General features: G+C 38.1%; 2 protein-coding genes across 10 annotated transcripts in view; one reads left to right on the forward strand and one right to left on the reverse strand.

Moving 5' to 3' along the window:
• The window catches only part of CILK1 (ciliogenesis associated kinase 1), a 26,164-nt gene extending 25,378 nt beyond the window's left edge, over positions 1-786 (reverse strand). For 2 of the 9 annotated variants that reach the window (XM_086876059.1, XM_086876057.1), the window contains exon 1: positions 230-318. The gene's annotated coding sequence lies outside the window, so the exon portion shown is untranslated. Of the gene's footprint in view, positions 1-225; positions 329-609 lie in introns of those variants that run through there. The other 7 variants (XM_086876052.1, XM_086876051.1, XM_086876048.1 and 4 more) reach the window with 7 other exon arrangements.
• Positions 675-20,490, forward strand: FBXO9 (F-box protein 9). Its single transcript, XM_023922496.2, has 13 exons — positions 675-1,070; positions 4,794-4,871; positions 5,857-6,015; positions 6,452-6,509; positions 9,365-9,464; positions 12,701-12,831; positions 14,080-14,194; positions 14,725-14,843; positions 15,118-15,208; positions 16,211-16,306; positions 16,996-17,089; positions 17,787-17,941; positions 19,076-20,490. The coding sequence occupies exons 1-13, from the start codon at positions 1,068-1,070 to the stop codon at positions 19,182-19,184; spliced, it is 1,308 nt and encodes a 435-aa protein (XP_023778264.2). The 5' UTR covers positions 675-1,067; the 3' UTR covers positions 19,185-20,490.
• Positions 20,491-21,746: the final 1,256 nt, after the last annotated feature.

Here is a 21,746-nt window from a genome sequence, read left to right on the forward strand (position 1 = left end):
GCTCACACAGCCCGCCAGCAGCAGCACCCAGTCCGCCCTGCTCCCCAACACCTCCGGCTGCCCGGCCAGCGATCGGCGCCCGGCCTGTCGGGCAGCCCCCTTGCCTCTCTCCTCTCCACAGAGCAGCTCTACAGTCACCTGGATCTGAAAGCCGCTGCCGATGCCGGCTCCCACAGCCCTTGCATCCCCATATCCTGCTCCCGCTGCCCGAGCCTGAGCGCTCACCTACCCCTCCGGAGACGACACACGCTGCCTCATCCTCTTCCTGAAAACGCTCAGGGTAGTAGACATGCACAAAGGTTCACGGATCCATACACGTGGTTTTCTTCTGAAACAAAAAGATTGTGATACGCTTTAAAATAATAGGTTTGATCGAACTTTAGAAAACCTGACGAGGCGTGTGCTGACAGCAGGTGATAACTGCGCTCACTGAACTGGACGGGCAAATGAGCAGGGCCACGCGATTCAGTGGCCTCGGTACCGCTGTTATCTCCACAGCCGCGGCACTGAGCGCTCTCCCGTTACCCCGTCGGCAATTCGCCTGTGCCAGGGTCCCGCTCTGACCGCAGTCTCAGCGGAAACCGCGGTTCCGGGACATCGCCACTTTACCTCGGCTCCCGCCCCGGGATCGCGTCTGCCAGGATTCCCTCTCACGGAGACTACAGTTCCCGGCAGCCTTTGCTCTGCTGCCCTTCCCGTGGTGTGCTGCCGCGGACTACGCTCCCCAGCAGGCCTTGCACCGCGCCGCCGCGAGAGGCACAGGCGACACGGGCCGCGGTGCGCACTGGGGCGGGGAGTCTGTGCGGTCACGCGTCGTAGCGGCCCGCGCGGGAGGCGGCGCTCTGACCTGGCGGGTTCGCCCGGGCCGTGTCCCGCCGCTCCCGCCGCCGGCCCTGCTCGCCGGGAAGATGGCTGCCGTCCGCAGGGCCCGCAGGGACTCCCGCTGCGTGGTGCGCTTCTCCGACCGAGAACTCTGCTAAGTGCCCCCCGCGGGCAGGGAGGACACACGGACCAAGCAGGGGGGCAGAGCCCCCGGGACGGGACAGCGCCGCCCGAGCGTCGGCAGCATGGTGAGCGGCCCCGGGCGGCGGGGGGCTCGGCCGCCGTGCAGGGACGGCCGGGCGGAACCGGGACAAGGGGGGTGTGTATGTGGGAGCGGCCCCCTGGCCGAATTGCTGGCAGGCTTCCCTGCCCTGCTCGCCTGTCCGCCCTCAGGCACCGGGCGATGCTGGTGGGAAACGCGCCGTGATCCCGCCCCACCGCGGGCAGACACGGCCACCTCCCCCAGAGGATTTTGATGAGTGGGGCTGCTTGGTGCTGGAGCGATCTAGCACTCCGTAGGAACGCGTGAACAAAATCCCTGTGTCATTACAGGGAAGCGTGCCCTTCCTTTCCTTTCCTTTCTTCAAAAATGTGGTGGCATAAAGTCGCTCAGTAATTTAAAGGACTCCGCGGGCCAGGGACTCGAGTTGAGTTTATCATTTGACTTACCAGAAATACTCCTTGGTTCAGTATTGCTTTATTGAATGCGCCTCAATATGGATTCAAGTATCCATGATGAAAACTCGATCATTCAAAGTTAAACCATTTATACCACACAAGATATGTTAAAATGTCTCACCAAGGTTATAAAAACTCTTAAATTTGAGCACGGTGTTGTTTTTATCATATTTACAGAAAAATAGGGTGGCTTTCTCATTTTTTTATAAAACCAGGAGGAGTGTTAGCTAGCAGTCACTGTTTCACTTTGCCGTGCTTGCTCCTCCCCGAGTTCTGTATGGTTCACACATTTCATAGCCTTGTTCAACTGGTGACACTCAGCTTCGAACTTTTTCTGATTTTGGTTTTATTTTGCTGAAACGGAGATCAGAACTATTAACGGACCTGATGTTACAGTTTAGTGAATGGTTAATGTACACTGAGGAAATAAGTGTGCAATTATTGATTGCAAAACAAAACTGAACTGTGCAAATAAACTAGTTCTGCATTTGGCAAATGGTTTCTAAGCAAATCAGAATTGAATCTACTCAGCTGACTTAATTTTTTACAAGTTGCAGCCTAAATTAGATGTTTACTTTTTACATGCTACCTTTTGGTGGGTTGACAGACTACTAGTACCCTTATGGAAAATTAATCAAGCCAATCAGCCAGTACACAGTACTGTTCTGTGTGACAGCTGACTTGTATCAGGAGAAAGGCCAGCTGCACAACGATGAACAGTCTAGATTTATCCACTAAGTAGCAGTTAGAGCAAAGTGTTCTGTGAATTTTAGAAACTAGAAGTACAACACAAGCGTTCTCAGAGTTGGGGCAAGGAGCCAATTTGTACATGTCGTGGAGTGCTGTAGGTGTGATCTCATGAGCTGTCTGCTGGTGAAGGTCCTTGCTTCACAGTACCTGTGTTTACTCACTTGTTGAATATGATTGTGAAATTCAGGATTTCAACAGGTCAGATAAATAGTGGAAAGGTTGTTAATAGAGATCAGTTTTCTAGTTCATTCCTGTGTAGTAGCAATGTGAATTAATTGCTTTACCAGTAAATTTAGAGGGGTGGGCACTTAGGCTGCTACTACTGCCAGAAGACAGACCTTTGATATGAGAGATTGCAGGTCACACATGCCTACACTATAGGGAAGGTAATGACAAAACTTTGGTTGTAATCAATTTCGTGATGGTTTTTGACAGCTTTTATACTGTGGGCCAGGTCTTCATAGGATTTTTGGCTTGAGTTGAGAGCATATTTAGGTTTCAAAGAGCATCAAATTACATTTTGGATGTAGTCAGTCCACTACCATGTCTGACTATGACTCAGAAATGAAGAAGTAGGGCAGCTGAACCCAGAGGAGGGATTGAAAATCAGGAGTTAAACAGATTAGTGAAATATAAAGTTTTTGAATGAGGTTAACTTCATCCAGCTTCCTAACCTTCTAAGTAGTTTCAACACTTAAATCAGTTTGTTTACAGAATTCAGGAGTTAAAGGTTTTAATGGGCGTGCCTTTATGCATAAGAAGATAGTGTGTTGACTTAGTTTAGAAATTGCTAGTTTCTGCATTTTGCAGATAAAACCAGGCTTATTCTGCCCAGACTGGAGAGCTGACTGGACATAATTCAGCTGCAAACCAGAAGCCTTGCACTCTGCGCAGACAGAATTAGGCCTTATTTCTGTCAGCCCAGTGCCATAATAATGCACTTACAGAATCCCATTTCAGAGCTAGCTCATTCCTAGGCTGGCTCTGCTTGGCCAACAAAATATTCCTGGATGCTAATAATGTGGTAGGACCATCACAACTCATAGGGCATTAACTGCCTGCAATTAAATTCTGGAATCAAAGCCCATGATATTTCTAAGTTATTTACTCTTCACTGATATTTAATGTCACTAGTGTTTTATAGTGTACTGGATGTAAGGAAATCAAAAATGAGACTGTAGAAAAAGATGCAAAATCTATTTATCTTCAGCCAACCAACCATGTCTATCAATTGTAAATGATAAATTATCTGAGACATCAGTGAAAACACTTTTACAGATGACAAGCCAGTAAGTTTGTGGTCATTGGGGAATCTGAAGACATGCTAACTCCAGGGAGGTGCTTGTCACCAAGACAAAGAGTTGCCTTCCCATCACATTTGCCGGTATTCTGTAGTTTGATCAGAACTTCCAGGTGCTCTAAAAATGGTATAAATTTTCTGAATAAAAGAATGCTTTGATTTCTGCACTTTGTGCAGGAGGTAGAGATTTCTTTTTGAGAGCTTGATAGAATCTCACTGACAGAATGTCGCCTTAAGAGTTTGAGCGCTGAGTACAATGGGAAGGAGTGGGAAATAAAACTTTTTTAAGTAGTTGTGATAATCTTAATGTCAGGTTTGCCTTCTTGTAATCTTTCTTTGCATTATCTACTTGCAGAACTATAGATGTGAATTTCACTGCAGAATGGTAGAAAAACTAGTTTGCTCCAGCTGTAGGAAGAACCTGAAACAAATGTCTTAGTTTAGATTTTTGGGTGTTTTTTCCCCCCTTACTGGCATCTTGCTGTTGTTGTCATTGCTGTGGCTTGTTACTCATGCTCAGAATTAGTTTTCTTTTGTTTTAGTGTAGACTACACAAATGTCAGTATATTTCGCTATTATAATTAATTTGCATATTTTGAAGTTCTCCTCTTTAATTAGCTGGCTTATCTTCCTATATATAGAGCAATGTTAGGTTTAGTCAAAGGTCTTATTTGAGGTTTTATTTGTTTAAACTGTCTCACAGCTGTACTGTAAATTAAACCAACTGTCAAGCTCTCATGCTAGCATTTTATTTCCCAATACATTTCTTTTTTAGTTACACATGTATATATAAAGTATCTATTGTTATTCAAAGCACTTTTGTGCTCTTTCAAATATTAAACAATCAAAACTACTGGCTATCTTTACAATGAGAAGATAGTGATTAAATTTTAATTTGTTGAGCAAAGCACATTATTGTTTAATACTGAAGCTTTTGCTCTGTTCTTTGACATAGACACTGATTGTATTTAGTCAGGTATGCCAGTGTATTGAAGCATGGAAGCCTTCAAGTGATACACAGCTAATCTGTGTTGTATTAATGTGTCTAAAATGTCTAAAACTTACCTTCATTTAGTTAATATGGAAGTGCAACTGATCTCAGTAGTTTTAAAATTAATTTTTATCATTGAAAGGGAAGTATGCTTAATTTTTTTTTAATGTGTGTCCATGACAGTTTCTCTTTATGATTGTGCTGTAGGGACTTATGCAGGCCCTATAATTACGTTTGACTGCTCTCTACTAGGCAGAAGCTGAAGAAGATTGTCACTCTGATTTGGTAAGAACCGATGACAGTGAAAGATCTGGTGAAGCAAATCTTCAGGTATGTGTCTCATGCTAGTGGGTTTTTACAAACACAGTATTGCTGTGATTTAAACTGCATCACTTACCCTCATTTAGTTACCACACATTTGTTGATATGACAAATGCCTAATGTGTCTGCCCCTCCAAAAGTGAGATTAATTTTGCATTGTGTTCCAAGTGTCAAATTCAGTCTTCACCTGTCTGTGTAGATGAAAAGGCTTGTGACAGATCTGGAATTTGTTTGAAGAACAGCAGAAATTGGACAGCAGTTTCTGTGATCAAATTGTAGTTTAAGCTGTCACTCCCTACTGGACCAGAAAGCTGATAAAAGCAGTGTAATAGAAAAGTGTGTTCTCTTACAAGACTAGATTTCTGTATAGTTGCTCCCCAGAAGTCATGATGATTGCAAGAGACATGTGAAATGTAACTTCAAAGATGCTGAAAAAAAAATGCACGGCAGGAATTGTAACTTATATTATTTCACAGAGCACAGTCCGTACTTCTTAAAAGAGTATGGTCTTATTTGTATATTCTATGACCATCCTGAATGGTAGATAACTTAGAATGCTTGTATGCAAAAGCCTGGATTTTCTAAATTTTAATTTTAAGAGCTAATCGACTTCTTGCTTACGATAATTCTGCATAAACAAGAACAAACATGGTCATGTCTGGAAAGATCACTTTTCTGTGGAATCTTAGATCATAACCATAGTACTAAAACAACCACTTCCTGAAACATCAGTTTTTCTTCTGAGGTGAACAGTCCAGAAAAAAGCACTTCTGTTATTGAATGAGACTGAACAAGTACTTGTGCACTTTTTTGTTTTACTTTACTATGAAACAGTACTAACTCTTTGTGCCTAAATTCGCTGAAGCCACTTAACGCTTGGAAATGTAAAGTATCGTTTTGAAATTCTTTTTTGTGTTTTTACTTTATAATTTCTCCTCAGAAGATGTACTGTCTATATATGTTATACTAAGTAGAATTAATCATGTTTTTTTAGGCAGAGCTCCAGATGTTCAGAGCTCAGTGGATGTTTGAGCTTGCCCCAGGTGTGAGTTCTAGTGGGTTGGAACCTCTGCCGTGCAGAGCATCATCAAGAGAACCTGGACTAAAATCTGTTGATGCCAGGGGAAAACAGGAGATAGCAAAAGAGGAAAAGGTACAGAAAAAGATGCATAATTTTGAGGTTTTATTTGTCTGTATTACTGTTATTACTGTATAACTTTTCTTAAAGTTAATGCTGAATTAAATCTGGAGAAACAGCAGAGCTTATTTATTATCTTGTTATCTCCGTACTAATGTCTACATAATCCTACATTGATTTTTCTAGTCTTTATGTTTGCCTTGGTGTCACCTTCACAATCTGTTTTCTGAAAGACTGTAGGTAAGGAGTGAGCAGCAGGAATACAGTTTGTTGACTGGGAATTTCAGTTAAGTCTTGTAGCACATGACTGTGTCTTCTCCATTCATGGAATTATTTTGTTATCTCTGTCATAGGTACAATAGGTAAGATCAAAAATAATTCTAAGTCAAAGTGACATTGCACTTGTGTTTTTAAGGAATTAAAGAAGTTCTCTGTGTAATTTATTGTGCAGGCAAAAGAACTTTTCCTGAAGGCAGTGGAAGAAGAACGAAATGGGGCCCTTTATGAAGGTAATATGGAAGCCTACAATGAACACCTTTATTGTAGAGAAATCTAACACTGTGATTTATGGGCAAATCTATATGGTCTGGTGAAATTAAGCTACAGATTAACAGTGGTTTGAGACCTCCATCATTTAGATAAGCAAACAAACATGCTATAGAAGTAACCGTCGTATCACACTTCTAAGGTTGAGGTAAAGCAAGAATGGCATTAAGGAAGGAATTTCTTGCTTTCAAGCAAAATAACAGTATCTTGAAATATTGCAATTTAATGGAGCACTGGATTCCTTTTTCATATAGAGCACCTCTTTATGTGGCTTCTGTAACATGAAATTAGCATAATTAATCAAGGCAATAAACTTTATTTCCTGTGCTCATATTTATTTCCAGTTCTCATCATTCCACTGTGAACAAAACTACTTAATCTGTGGAATGCTTTAATGCTTTGTTGTTTGGGTTTGGGGGTTTTTGTTTGTTTTTTGATTAACACAGCATGCTGAAATAGCTTTTTCAAGAACTTTGCAATGAGCATTCAAATCTGGCAGTCTTTGAGGTTTGTCATAAATATTTAAGGTGCTTAGCTTCCTAACCTGCACTCTTGCTATCAGCATTAGTAGAAATGGAAATTCAAAGTTTTCTTTCTCATATTTAGTTTGCAGAATCTAGAGAGTAAGAGGTCTGTCCTAACTTCTGAGTCCTGTAGGTCAGTAGCGGAGATACCCAATTTCTGTTTCTTTCACATGAGGAAAAAAGCAAAGCAGAATGTATGTACCATCCTGCTCATCCACCAGAGGGTTTGGACACAGTGTTTAAAGTGCAGGTGCAAAATAAGTTAAGATGCAGAAATCTGAGAGAACTCTGGAAGCTTCTGAACTCAGCCACTTTCTGAATACGAAATTTCCACTTCACCCTGGGAATTTTCCTTCATTTTCAAGGGCTTTCTAGTTGTTGGTTCATATCTCATATTAACTGAGAGGAATACGAGTCCCCTGCAATTAATAAAATCAGTTCTCTCAGTTTCTAATTTATTACATGTTTTTATTGGGCAAAATTACTTTAGGCTAAGATATGGTGGGTGTTTGGTAAAAGATTAAATGCAGAATAAAAAAAATGTGTCAGAACTAAAAATCTGGTACATATTTAGGAAATCATGTAGGAGATTGTGAAGGTTCTTTCTGAATAATTTTTTTTTAAAAAAAAAATGAGGAAAGCAGTCTATTTAAACATTGTGTACATAAAATGAAAGCTGTGAGTTCATCTGCTTCAGTGCATTCCTTGTATGTTAAACATAACAGCAAAGAAGTAGTAATATCTAACAGTTCCATTCACAAAAGTGTTTCAGACATCTGGGTTGCATGAATATGAATTCATCTTTCTCAGTTGAATTTGATTTGAGACTTTGAGAAACTAAACTGAACTATTTCTACACAGAGATTTTTATGAGACATTAGAGGCACGGTCCTGTGCCAAGCAGAGATATATTTCTGAGCAGATGTTGGGACATCTGTTTTCAGACCAGGCTTTTATTTGCTGACCTGGCCCAGGTCACCAGAATCCAAGCCTGATTCTGAAATCTGCTGATACCTGCTGCTTGTGAGACAGTTATGTGCTGCAGCTTGTTCTTGCTTAAGTACAGTAGAGGCCTTGTCTGCAAGATTAAATACTAAATTGAGACTGATCGCTATTTAGCTGGCTGCTGATATTTCTCATCCTCAACAGCCAAAGGATACTATTTGTCAGTCACTGGCCCTGACATGAACTCAAGGAAACAGGAACATTTACTAGCCCCAAACTTGAGTTTCTCAGACTCATCAGACAAATTCTGAGCTCCACAATTACTGATGTTTTATTTGAGTTTTGGTTTTAAGAGTCCAAGCTGAAGAACTGCCCTCTGATCTTGGTATCACAATGTGGGAATACAACAAAACATTTGCATGCATACATGATTTTACTACTGGTATTAAAATAGATTGAATGTTCTTACATCAAATTTATTTAAATTTGAATCCTTAAAGAAGGATTCATAGAGCTGACTCAGAAGAAAACATTCTGCAGCTTAAACAACAGTTTGTTGCTACAGTGATGTTCCTGAACCTCTTTCTCTACTCAGTGTTTGTAGGATCTTTGTAGTGCTAAAGGCAGAAATATTTTCTGTGTGTGTGAGAAAAGTGTACAAAACCCAAGCTGTCAGGTTTTCCTTTACATCCCATAGTTTTGTGACAAGGCTGCTTTCCTCACCCTTAGTGTGTTGAGTGGCTTGTTTCTGTGCCTTCTTTAGTTTCCAGGGGTTTCCATAGAGAAATTGATATATATTGCATCTATTGTTGAAATTTTAAAATTGCAACAATATTTTTTTCATCATTTTCATCTTTGTAGTGTTGTATATGTCTGAATGCTTGTCTGTCCTATACCAGGGACTTAAGGTACCTGCATAGTTTTTCATTTAATTTATGGCTAGTTGTGGATCTGCTGTCTAAGATCTTTACAGCTTGTTGGGAAATCTTTGCAAGTGCTGGGCAAAAAAACACCATCAGGAGTTTGTAAAGTTTTAATGTAAAATTTTCTACTTCATAGTTGAATTTGTGATGATTAAGGTAAATCTATAAAAGCTGAAACATGTCTGAGATAACTCTCTATTCTGAAAAAGTACCTGAAGTTTTTAGTTTTGAAAACAGGTACTTAATGTTCCTCTCTTCTGTATGGAATTTAAACCTAACAGTTTAGACTAAATAAGCTTGCCTTGGCAAAGGCATTTTCTGCTTTTTTAGTGCTTTTAGCTGAAACCATCTCTCTGAAAACAGTCTTTGCTTTGGTAAGTTAGTATGGGCATCAGATGTGTTTGAACATCAAACCTTTATTTTCAGCCATCAAGTTTTATCGTCTAGCCATGCAGCTTGTACCTGATATAGAGTTTAAGATCACCTATACACGGTCCCCAGATGGTGATGGGGTTGGAAAGAGGTGGTAAGTATGAAATTTTACTAATTAAGTGCATAGGAGTGCTGAAACATGACATTTTGTTTCGGAAGGATATCAATACTCTGCTGTAATAATGCAGTTGTAAGTCTCTTAGTGTCTGGAAAACTTAACTACTGTCAGTTGAGTATACTATATTTTTCAAAGACAGTAACAGGCTTGTTTGGAGCTAGCTAATTTCAGGGGCAATGGAAGGGGTAAGGATTACAAATAATTATTAATTATTTATTAATAGTTATTAATAGTTAAGTTAATAGTTACTTAAAAAAAGCATCAGTCATTTTTTAATTTTCAGATTTAGGATCATATACAGAGCTTTAGATGGCAAAAATATTAATTAGTTAAAGCTTCATACTAATAAAATAAGCATCTTAATTAAGCAAAGGAATAATCTGTTCTTGTGGTAACACAGCCAAATTGAGAGCATTTTCAGTAGAGCAATACATTTAGAAGCTCAAAGACTGCAATCTGAGTAGTCTGGTCTTTCATCATTACACACATCAGAATACCCCTAGACTCAGTACAGCGTATGTGTAGTGACTTATGGCTGGTGTAACTTGAGCCCAAGACTTAAGTTTAAAGAGGGCCAAAACTTCTGTTCCAGCCCCGCAGCCTAACATAGACAAGCTTAAAGAACAGCTTCCCAAATTCTTTCTTACTCATAGCAGCCATTGGTGCTGCTGATAGCTACATCAAAAAAAAGAAGAGTTTTAACATGGAGAATGAAAAAGGAAAGCACAACCGTGTCCCTGTGGTATTACTAGCTCAGTCTTGTTGCACCAGGACAGTACATCTCCAATGCAGCTGTTGACTTAATATAAAAGAGTGCAAGATGAGTTAAGTGTGTTATTTACATCCGTTAGTTTAGTTTCTGAATGTGTTTCTGGCATGAAATCTTTGCTGTGCATTTGTGCACTAGGAAAGCTACTGGATCATGCACTATATTCAGGTAAAAACCTTGTTTTTCAAAGGATTGTTTTCATACTTTAGCATAATTTTCTTTATTCCATTAAGACTCTCTGACTTGAAATTGTGCAGGAGTGGTCCTTCTGGAGGGTGGGAAGGCTCTGCAGAGAGATATGGACGTGCTGGATCAATGAGCCAAGGCCAGTTGTGTGAATTTCAGCATGGCCAAGTGCTGGGTCCTCTGCTTGGGTCACAACAGCCCCATGCAGAGCTACAGGCTGGGGGCAGAGTGGCTGGAAAGCTGCCTGTTGGAAAAGGACCTTGGGGTCCTGGTTGATAGTTGGCTGAACATGAGCCAGCGTGTTCTGTATGAGATTTTGGCAACAAGTGTGTTTTCAGGTGGCCAGGAAGGCAGTGGCATCCTGGCCTGTGTCGGCAGTAGTGTGGCCAGCAGGAGCAGGGCAGGGATTGTCCCCCTGCACTGGGCACTGCTGAGGCCACACCTGGAGTGCTGTGTCCAGTTCTGGGCCCCTCACTGTGAGAGACACTGAGGGGCTGGAGTGAGTCCAGGGAAGGGCAGCGGAGCTGGGGAAGGGTCTGGGGCACAAGTCCTGTGAGGAGCAGCTGAAGCAGCTGGGGGTGTTCAGCCTGGAGAAAAGGAGGCTCAAGGGAGATCTTGCTGTTCTCTACAGCCACCTGAAAGGAGAGGCTGTATTGAGGTAGGTGTTGGTCTCTTCTCCCAAATAACAAGTGACAGGAGAAGAAGAAATGGCCTCAGGGTGTGCTTTAGAGTGAATATTAGGAAAAAGTCTTCACAGAAAGGGCTGTCAAGCACTTGAACAGAGTGCCCAGGGAAGAGGTTGAGTCACCGTGATTTAGAGGTATTTAAAAGATGTGTAGATGTGCACATGTGGCAGTTAGGGACATGGTTTTGTGCCGGGTTAATGGTTGGGCTTGATGATCTTAGAGATCTTTTCCAACTTAAATGAATCTACAATTCTGTGGATTTTTATTTGGTTTCTTAAATGTTGCTGTACAGTGGAGGAAAAACAACTAGTAGTCTCAATTGTTACTCTACTGTTTAAAAGCAGTATTTGTAGAGATGTATTTTTTTTTAGATATTTTAGTTGTGGTGTTTGTGCTTTCTTGAATTACTGTTGTAGGTGTTTCATACAGTCTTGGTGAGAAAAAACAAATTACACAATTAGATTTGAAAAGAACAGTTTTCAGTGTGGCCTGTAGGTACTGGGACTGACCATCATACCCATCAAAATAAAGCAAGATATGTTTGGCGCAACATCTTACTGTAGTCTTAGGACAGGCCCAAACATAATTGTCTCTTCTATGATATTTCAAAACCCATTGGTAGGTTTATTAGTTTCTTGCTTATATTCTCAGCTCATGCTATTAACTTGTTTAGAGTTGAATTGAATAGGATTAAAAAGTGACTGGAAGATCTCTTAATTCCCTTGTATACCAAGTGAGGGGGAAGAAGGTGTTTTGTGATTGTGTTCAAGGATTTTTTTGTCATTTCTGGTTATTTTGGGCAAGCAAGCAGGCAGCTATTAAAAGATTATATTATGACATACAACTTCAATTCAGGTTTCTTTTTTAAATGTGGTAATGTTCTTTGATCACTTAGCAATCCTTCAAATTTACTGATGGGTGGCAAGTTTATTGTTTCTGTTCTGCTATCTTGTTCTGGCTCCTGAAATTTATTATTTCTGCCTGTTTACAGAATAGGCACAAAAGTAGTTTTCTTTCATTACTGTTGAATAAACCCACCCAGGATCACTCTTTATTGAATAACATAAGTGTGAAAAATAATCCTTAATTGTTTCCAATATCTTATATTATGAAAAAGATTACAAAATGCAAATTTAATTAACAACACTTTATTTCCTGCATATGCCGTATCTTAGACAAAGTAAAATATGAGATTTGTCTTTTCATAAGGTAAAGAAATTCTTCGGTGACTTCCAATAAAAAACTCTCAAATACAAAAAAAAAAAAAAAAAACAAACCAAAAAACCCCCCCAAAAACCCCAACAAAACAACTGGGGTGGGAATTTAATGAAAAAAACCCAGTTGTTACTCTCAGAGGCATTCCAGCCTCAGGCGTTCTGAGACTCAAGGTCTTAATGACCTTGATCATATTTCAGTAGTTGTTTTATTGTGTGATGAAATGAGATTGCTTTAAAAACGTACAAGAAACAACTCTATTGAGTGAGAGTAAGGCAGTGGATTGGTGCCAAGAGGAGGACATCTGTTGGTATGTTTTGTCCAATATTACAGTGTTGGCATTTCCCCTTTTCTAGTGTTGAGGATAGCAAAGAGGATGACAAAATGGCAGATCTTCTGACGGATTTCCAGCAGCAGTTAACTCTTCAGGAATCTTCAGTCAAACTTTGTCAGCCTGAAGTTTATGTCAACCAGACCCACATCTCAGGTAAGAGTTAAGATAGGCTGTAAGAGTTGAGAGGCAGAATTTATATAGATGTTTCATTTTATTAAAACATTGTCTCTTTCATTCAAAAGCCACCTTTGAAGAAGTGGATGCATTATCTCTTTATTTACTTCTGTAGTTAGGTACAAAGGAGAAAAACTTATCAAGTAGGTAAACAAATCTTGTTCTCGTACAAGATCTTGTCTTTATCACATAAGCTTTTTCCATGTATTATTCTAAGTAGAATTTTCAGGATCAGAAGCATACTTAAAAGTAGCAACTTCTAGGAATGGACTTCCTGAAGTAAGGGTATTCCAGTTTTCCTCTCAGTTCTTTGGTTTGCAAATACAATTATTATTACAATTTTCAAATGTAAGAGACAATTGTTTTGTAGACTATGCATTTTTACATTTCTTGATTTTATCTGATTCTGTATGAGATTCTTGCAACAAGTGTGTTTTCAGGGTCAAAAAGACTATATTACAAAGCTAGAAAGTCTTTTGAAGGTTAATGATTTTCAGTGCTTCAGTTCTAGGACAATTATCTTGAGACTTCCTTATGAGATCTAAATCGTAGAGAGTATATATGAGCTATGATCTCCCTTAAAAACAGATGCCTTTGTTATGCATCCTAAATTATCAGTTGCACTTGAAATCTTGGCCTGATTTCCTTTGTTCTGGTCAAGGAAAGAAAATAAAGTAAGTGAAACAAATCAAAATCAAAACATAAAGAAAACATTGTTTTATTTTAATAACTGGTGCATTGTACACTTGGGAAAATGTATTTTCTTTTTTTGCCAGTAAAGACAAAATGTTGCAGACATTACTCTAAAATTATCTCAAGGAGATGTGTCCGTTGAGCAGCAATGTTGGTCTCTTTCTAGATTTATATTCTACTTTCCAGCCAGTCCTGTGTTATATTATCTTTTTTACTGACTTTTTTATAGCAGAATGAAATTTTTTTAAAAATCACATCTGCTTCAAAAGTTACTAGGCTAAAAAGGGTCAAAAGGATTCTTTATGGACATCACATCTACTCTATGGTGACCTTTTAAGTTAATTTTTTTTTGTTCTCTGGCATTGGGCTACAATGTAAAAAGTAGGATTTTTTAATGGAAAGTCAAAAGCCAAACCTGGAATTATAAATAAATAACCTGTTGATTTACATCTAACAAGGGGTTAGCAACAACATCTAACAAGATTTACATGTAACAAGGGCTGCATCTAACAAGGATTTATTTTCTCTTTTTAGCGTTGCCTATGGAAGTACTAATGTACATTTTCCGATGGGTGGTTTCAAGTGATTTGGATCTAAGATCATTGGAGCAATTATCTCTTGTTTGTCGAGGATTTTACATTTGCGCCAGGTATCGTAGATAATTTATCTAGAGTGAAACTTCTCTTTTCACTAAGTATGTCCTGCTTTTCCTTCCCATGGACGTTTTCATGTTAAGCTCCTCAGTGCTAATCAGTTTTTGAATACACTGCTAAATGGTATGTCAGATATATAACTATACTGTAACAAAAATCTAGCAGAAAGTATTGTTTGGTCTACCTTGTTTGCAAATTAGTGTTTTACGTCTCCAAAATATGGTGTGTTATATTGTCATTCTCATATAGCCACACAGAAAAGTGCCAGGGTGCTGCAGTGTTGTGGTTCTGTACTTGGATAAAAATGACTCTCTGTTCTTCAGTTTCACTGGGAAGAGGAAAAGGCTTTCAAACACTTCAGGATTAAGTAAATTAGTCAAGGGTTTTAAATTATGAGCTATTTTTGTTCAAGAAAGTTTCTTTTAGTCACATCCAAACTAAGTAAAAGAGTCTTACTTTGATATATAAAAGCTAAACAAGGTTTGTAGGGAAGTTATGGGGTTTGATTTTTTCTCGTTTTCACTAGAGATCCTGAAATCTGGCATCAAGTCTGTTTGAAAATATGGGGCAGGAGCTGCAATAAACTTGTTCCATATGCATCTTGGAGGGACATGTTTCTGGAAAGGCCTCGCGTTCGATTTGATGGTAAGCTGTACTTTTGGAAATAGTTGTAACTGTGTGTGACAGAAACAGTCAGGTGGGGTTGATGTTTATGACGTTGTTGTTAGACCTAATCTGAATTTGTGCATTTCAGTTTGTAGAATATCTGCAAAGAGAAGGGAAAGGTGCAAGGGGTGAAAATAAAAACTTCCATGTATTTAAGTAATAAAGCCATACTCAAAAGTTTTAGATTATTGGCTTTTTTGTCATAAATATTTTATGTTCTTAGTTTTTGTTCATATATCTTTATTTTCTGTAGGTGTGTATATCAGCAAGACAAAATACATACGTCAAGGAGAACAGTCTCTTGATGGTTTCTATAGAGCATGGCACCAAGTGGAATATTACAGGTAGAGCTGTAGTAAAATGAGTGAGTGAAATGTTTCTCTCTCTTAAGTTCTTTAAATCCACCCCTGGCTATCACAATCAGACAATAATCATTCTCTAAAACTGAATGGGATTGCTAGAGTGTGTAAAGCAATGTGCAGTTTCTGATAATAGGTTTTAGAAATAGGATTTATTATGATAATTAGATATGATCTTAGAAATGTGTTTCATCCTCACTTAAACCATGTCACGTGGAGAGTGCTTGAACGCTTATAACAATTAAATGCTTATCTACAGATTTCTTTCTCTAAACGACTTTTACTTTTCATATCTGACACAGCACATGACCCAATTCAGCAAAGAGAATACATGTGATTATACAAGATTAGTCATTTAGTGTATATGTAATCAGTTGTAAAAATCAAGAGGCTGGGCTTTCTTATCTTCTTTTAAATGCCTTGCCTTTGTTTCCTCAGCCTGGTTTTTTGCTGTTGTTCATCTTGTTGCTCCCAGCATTTATTATTTCATTCTGCTGTCCCTTCTGAGGCTGGAAGTTGTTCATAGAAACCATTGAACCTGGTAGCTATTGCTGTAGTCTCAAGCATTAGCACAGTACTTGAGTACTGTAAAAATCAGTCAGATTCCAGAACCTGAAAAAAATCTGTATGACATTGCTAATTCTGTACTGATACTGTAATTGAGATTTTGTTGCTTTGGTCTCTGTGGATAGGAATGGAGAAACTTGAGATCAGTTTTGATCCCAGGTTAGCCACCTTGCTTTGATAGAGGTGACAAAACTTCCTAACTCTTCATAACTTCCTCTTTCAATATTCATAACTCTCTTTTGATTTCTGAGCTCCTTCTTTCTGTTATGTGTGAAGAAATGTGTTTTCAAATGCTGTTACCAATTAAGTTCTAAATCCTTCTGGGTAACATCCTGTAATTCTGAAAACAAACAAACAAGGAAAAAAAAACGGGAAAAGGACATATTTTCTAGGTTTGCATTGTGCAATTATGTTTTTCAGATATTTGAGATTCTTTCCAGATGGTCAAGTTATGATGCTAACAACTCCTGAGGATCCTCAATCTATAGTTCCTCGCTTACGGACTAAAAACACAAGGTTATTGAACTATAATATTTGGCTCTGCAGTTTTCATTTTGCTTTTACCTAGCAATTTGTATTTACTTTTGTCTCAGATTTCGTATCCTGGCTTAGCAAAACAATGTTATTTATATTGTATTATAGATGTTCATAATTCTCTCCTAAGAACTACAAAAATTTTTGATCTTTATGCAAAAATATCTTTCATTTTAGGATTCTGATATTGTAATTAGATTTCCTTTGTGGGTTATGTGATTTGAAATTTTTAAGGCAAGTAGAGGGAACAATCCTTTCAAAGATACTATTTTGTTACTGGCTACCTTCTCACACTTCTTTAACTGAAGGAAAGTGAAGATTTCGAGGGATATGTTGAAATTAATACTTTTTGATGTTTGGGCGTAAAACCAGAAAATTGTTTGGAACTTCAAAACAGGTTTGAGCTGTTTAGCAGAAATGTGGAAATACTTAGCAGTAGGCTAGGTAGAACCAACTAACTTACCTTTACTGTTCTGTTTGGGAAAAAATATTTTCACCATTTAATATCATTGATGAGCCTTCACTGAATGGAAATAAGAAATAGTTTATATCCTTATACTATGTAGTCAGTCTTTTTTTCATTGCTGATATTGTATTATAAGAACATCACACTTTTGAGACACAGAATATTTTTATGTCCTTGACATTATCCTCCTTTTTTAACCTTCCAGAACGGATGCAATCTTGCTTGGCCATTATCGCCTTTCCCAGGAAACAGACAATCAAACCAAAGTATTTGCTGTAATAATGAAGAAAAAGGAAGAGGTAGGTAGAAAAATAAAATAGAGGAGAAATAGATTAACAAGATTTTACTCAGACTGTGTGTTTTAAAGGACCCAAAGATTTGCCTTACACCAAAAGATTAAAAAATTAATTTAATTTTTTAAACAGTTTAAAAAAAAAATAAAATAAATAAGCATGGTGATGTCTCTTACATTTGTTCCCAAATCTGTAATAATTTATTAAGGCAAATAAATATCTGGTTCAAATTTAAGCAGTTGTTCTCCCCTTCAGGCTTAATTTCCATTTATGCTCCTATTAGGTATCAACAATGTTACCAGGAAAGAAGGATGAATAGGTCATTTTCTGAGAACAGATTTGACTTGTGCAGTTATGTTCCACAACATTTAGTAAAACTAGATAAGCAGTATTTGTTAATTGGACTCTGAATGATTTGATTGAGTTATTTACTCGATTATCAAACTGCTAGTCAAGAGAAACTTGTGAAGAGTAAGAAGTGTTACAGTGAGTAAGCACTGTTGGGTGGTGTCCTGCATGCTTCTTTTGCTTTCTGTGAAAGCTTCTTCCATCATTAACAGACACATTTTATGTATTTTGAAGGAACAGAAGTACTTGTTTATACATATGAAAGTTTTACCAATCTGGTCTCACAGTCACTTAGGACAAATAGTTGCACAATGTGTTCCTTGTAGGTCATGAAACTTCTTATTTCTCTGTACAGAAACCAGTTGATTACCACAAATACAGGTATTTCCGTCGAGTTCCTGCTCAAGAAACAGATCACAGTTTCCATGTAGGACTACAGTTGTGCTCCAGTGGGCGCCAGAGGTTCAACAAACTTGTGTGGATACATCATTCTTGTCACATCACTTGCAGGTGAGTAAATGGAGAGCAAACAAGGATACTAAACTGTAAAATTAAAGGTATCATTAATTTTTCCAGTACTAATTACAGAAAATGTAAAGAGTCTGAGACTTAAGTGGCTTTAACAAAATTTATTAAATTTTCATAAATTACATTCATAAATTTCATTACATGAAAACAGTAACTGGTCCTCAGTTGAAATACCAGAATGAACTTTAACATAAAGAAATTCCAAGATTTTATTAACCTGTTTTAATGATAATAGGAAGTTTCTGAACTAGTTTAACAGTAGTATTTTAGTTTTTTAAAGGATTTATGCAGAATGTTTGCTTTCAGAACTGATCCATTCCTGAATTCAGTTTCAATTTCCTGAAACTGAAACAGGATATGATGACAATGTGGCACTAGTGAGGAGTTGTGGAAAGTGTGTATTCATTAAGATATATCTCTTTTCCACTGTGGATGTGCAGATTAAAGGTGTCTGTACTTGTCATGTGAGAACTCTAATGTTACTAACTATATAATTCAGCAGTGAAGAATGTGGGTATGTGACCAGCTGTTCTGATCACTTAACAGGCAGGAGCCATGGCCACTGTTCTTGCACCTGGCATTTCAAATTACTGTCAAGTTGCCTTTCCAGATGTTTGGTGTTGGCAGTTAGGGTGGATTTAAACCTTGTCTTCCTTAAGAATCTTAATATTAAGAACCTTAGGGTTCTTAATCAGTGTTTTTATAGGAACATAGCTGAGCTATTGAGCTGTGAGAATATAAAATGCAAGGAATAAACAACTGGAGGCTGGGAGTATAGGTAACTTCCATAAACAGAAAAATTACTTTTGTAAAAGGTAATGTTGTCATACCTAATTTATATTGCAGACATTCTTTTCAGCATGAAGTTTCTGTACTGCTCATGCCTTGGAGCTCCTAATAAGAGTGGAAATGGAAAGTGGTTTCTTAGGTATGAATGTAGAGTGGATTCTGTATAGCATGATTCAGCTAAGACTCAAATGCTTTCAGAGCAAGGCATTACAAAAGACACTTTATTCCAGCTAGTTTGCTGCACACACTGTACTGTGAAACATGAATGCATGAGGGACTCAAACAGCAACTTGTGTCTAATTTAACTTTTACAATGCTCTTTTGCAGATCAACTGGTGAGACAGCTGTTACTACTTTTGACATTGACAAAATGTACACCCCTTTGTTCTTTGCACGAGTGAAGAGTTTTACTGCATATTCAGAAAAGCCACTCTAAGAAACACCTTCTCCTCTCACAACTTTTGCATGAGTAAAAGGTTGTAGCTAATAAGCACTTAAGTTATAAATGTGTATATATTTGGAGCATTTTAAAATTCTGGGAAATTTTTTGAAGGCAGTATGTTCTGTTTGATTGTGAATGACTGGGATTTTGTTTTGAGATCAACCTTATGAGTGTTAAACACCTTTTATTTGTGATAAGAATTTGATAACAAAGTTTTGTTTTGTTGTGTTGGGTTTTTAAAAAAAATATTTTTAAATCAGTTTGCTTAAAATATGACTCTTCATCTGCCTAGTCACTGATTCGTTCAAAAAGAATCAATAGGAAAATGTCATTGTCTGTAGGACAGTGTGTATGGTCCCTGGTGAAGACTTGAAATGTGAAAAGGGAGAAAGTTGTTATCTGTTAAACTGTATGATTTAAAAGAACTTCAAATAAATGTTTTCTTTAAATTAAACTTCTTTTGTTTGCCTTTAAGATCTGGCATTTTGTTGATATCAGCCTTAAGGAAAAACAGTCAAGGGCAAGCAAGCACAAAATACAAAATTTAACTGCAGAGGTACATCCCCACCAATGCAGTGGTGTCAGTTGGTTATCAGAGTAATTTGATCGTGGTAGAAGAATTTCAGTGGAGCCTTTCTTCTCCAAGGGATGTTGGTGGAGGGGAGAGGGATACAGGCAATGTATTGTAACAAGTGTACACCGGTACAAGTTCCCCTGTATGGTAGGATGAGTTTGCAGGTACTTGGCCCTGCTTGGGGAGTGTCACAGTGCAGGGGTGAAATGCTAGTGTGTACTGCTTGTGCACTGGCCTGGTGTGAATACAGGTAAGCAGGGCTCGCTTGTACATGAGTGTAATGTACTACAACCTGTCATCTAACCTTGCCACACATGCTGTAAACCCTTTGAGCATTTGTTTTACTAAGATAAATTTTGAGGCTGCTGTAGATGTTCAGGTGCTGTGTACTGCTAATCATGAAGTGTTCCTTGAGGTCTGCAGGTACTGTACGCTGCTTCTCCTGCATATATCGCTTGGGGGTGTAGTGCAGACATTGTAATGCTGCTTATTATGTGTGTATCTTGGATCCTGGAAGAACTGAAGCTTTTTAGTGTTTTTTTTTTTAAACCATTTTGCATAATTTACCTTTGACCATCTTGTTTCAAAGTACTGACCTGGACTTGAGGACTAAAATGTGAAAGCTGTGGAAAGAACTATACTTGTTCTATAATTTATAAACTGTATCTTTGCAAGGAGCTACATGATTAAAAAATACACCAATAAATCATGATTTTGAACATGCAATCCCTTGCAATTTCTTATTTTCCCAAGAAATGCTTATTTTCATACAATTAATGGTGATTAGTTATGAGCTACCATGCATAAGCTACATGCCAGGCAAGATGGACAGGTAGAATTAATCTCTTAATACATTTTATTACACAACTTACAGGTTATCTGAGAAAAGTGGAGAAGTTTTCAGTTCATGAGTTCTCAGTAACGATGTGTACATTTGAAAGTTGATGCTTCTAGCTACTATAATATGGCTCTGCCTACAAAACTTTGGTCTGTGTCCTTAAACTGCAGTTTCACTATCGCTTCATACAACAGAATGTTTAATAAGGAGTCTATTGTGTTCTCATTGCTCAGAGGAAAAGCAGCTGCTTAGAATATCAGCTTCATGTTTTGAAGTATTGCATAGTTTGTAAACAGGAAAATCTGCTCATTACCTACACTTTTTGTTGAAAGGTCTGATTCTGCCTGCTGAGAATTGTCAAAGTTTTGCCACAAGAGTCAGATGATGATACTGACTATTAGTTTAGGTACAGTCTTGTCCAGTGAGCAAGTTGGATGTAATAGAGGAGCCTTTTAACTAAGAGCTCTTTTCATACCGAGACTTAGTTGCTTCTTCTGACCTTTAGTTTCTCCTTGCTTTGGCCATGTAGTAGTCTGGGCATAAGGGAAAGATAACTATTTACAAATACAGATGTTGATTCAACAGAAGTCTTAAGCAATGATTATTTTGAGATTATATGAAGTACTCCACCAAAAAAATTATGTGAGCCTTCTATATATGAGACTGAGGTGTGATGAATATGCTTGCATTAAGTGATTTAAGAGTCAAGCTAGTTTTGTGTTTTGAAATGGTTAATGAGCAGATACTATTACTGTTTGTTCATGTGCAACTATTAAAATAGCACTTGTTTCAGCAAAGAATTGGTGACTAGTTGCTTTTCCTTCATTCTGTGTAGTGTTTTTCAGTAGTCGAAGGCCCTAATTACCAGGGGCTCTGTTTTTATAATTTAGTTTTATTGTCATTGTAATTATCATATAATGACATTAGTTGGCAAAATTAGTTTACTGCTGTGAAATTGTCCTTTACTAATTGTTTTAGTTACTTCACTAAAAGAATAAGGTGTGCACCTATACAGTCATTTTTTTCTCAAGAGTTTACTGAAGGAGTTGACTTAGAAAGTTCACTTATAAAAATCAAAGGGGTGACAAAAGGTGACAGAAACATCATTCTTGGAGCTGTAGATCTCTTGTATGCATTGAATTAA

The sequence above is a fragment of the Cyanistes caeruleus genome, chromosome 2 (genome assembly GCF_971803275.1).
Source record: "Cyanistes caeruleus chromosome 2, bCyaCae1.hap1.1, whole genome shotgun sequence".
Classification (NCBI taxonomy): domain Eukaryota; kingdom Metazoa; phylum Chordata; class Aves; order Passeriformes; family Paridae; genus Cyanistes; species Cyanistes caeruleus.

Coding starts and splice junctions, on each gene's coding strand:
- FBXO9 (XM_023922496.2), top strand. Junction 6,510..9,364: donor AAATGGGGCCCTTTATGAAG/GTAATATGGAAG, acceptor CTTTATTTTCAG/CCATCAAGTTTTATCGTCTA. Junction 17,942..19,075: donor TCTTGTCACATCACTTGCAG/GTGAGTAAATGG, acceptor GCTCTTTTGCAG/ATCAACTGGTGAGACAGCTG.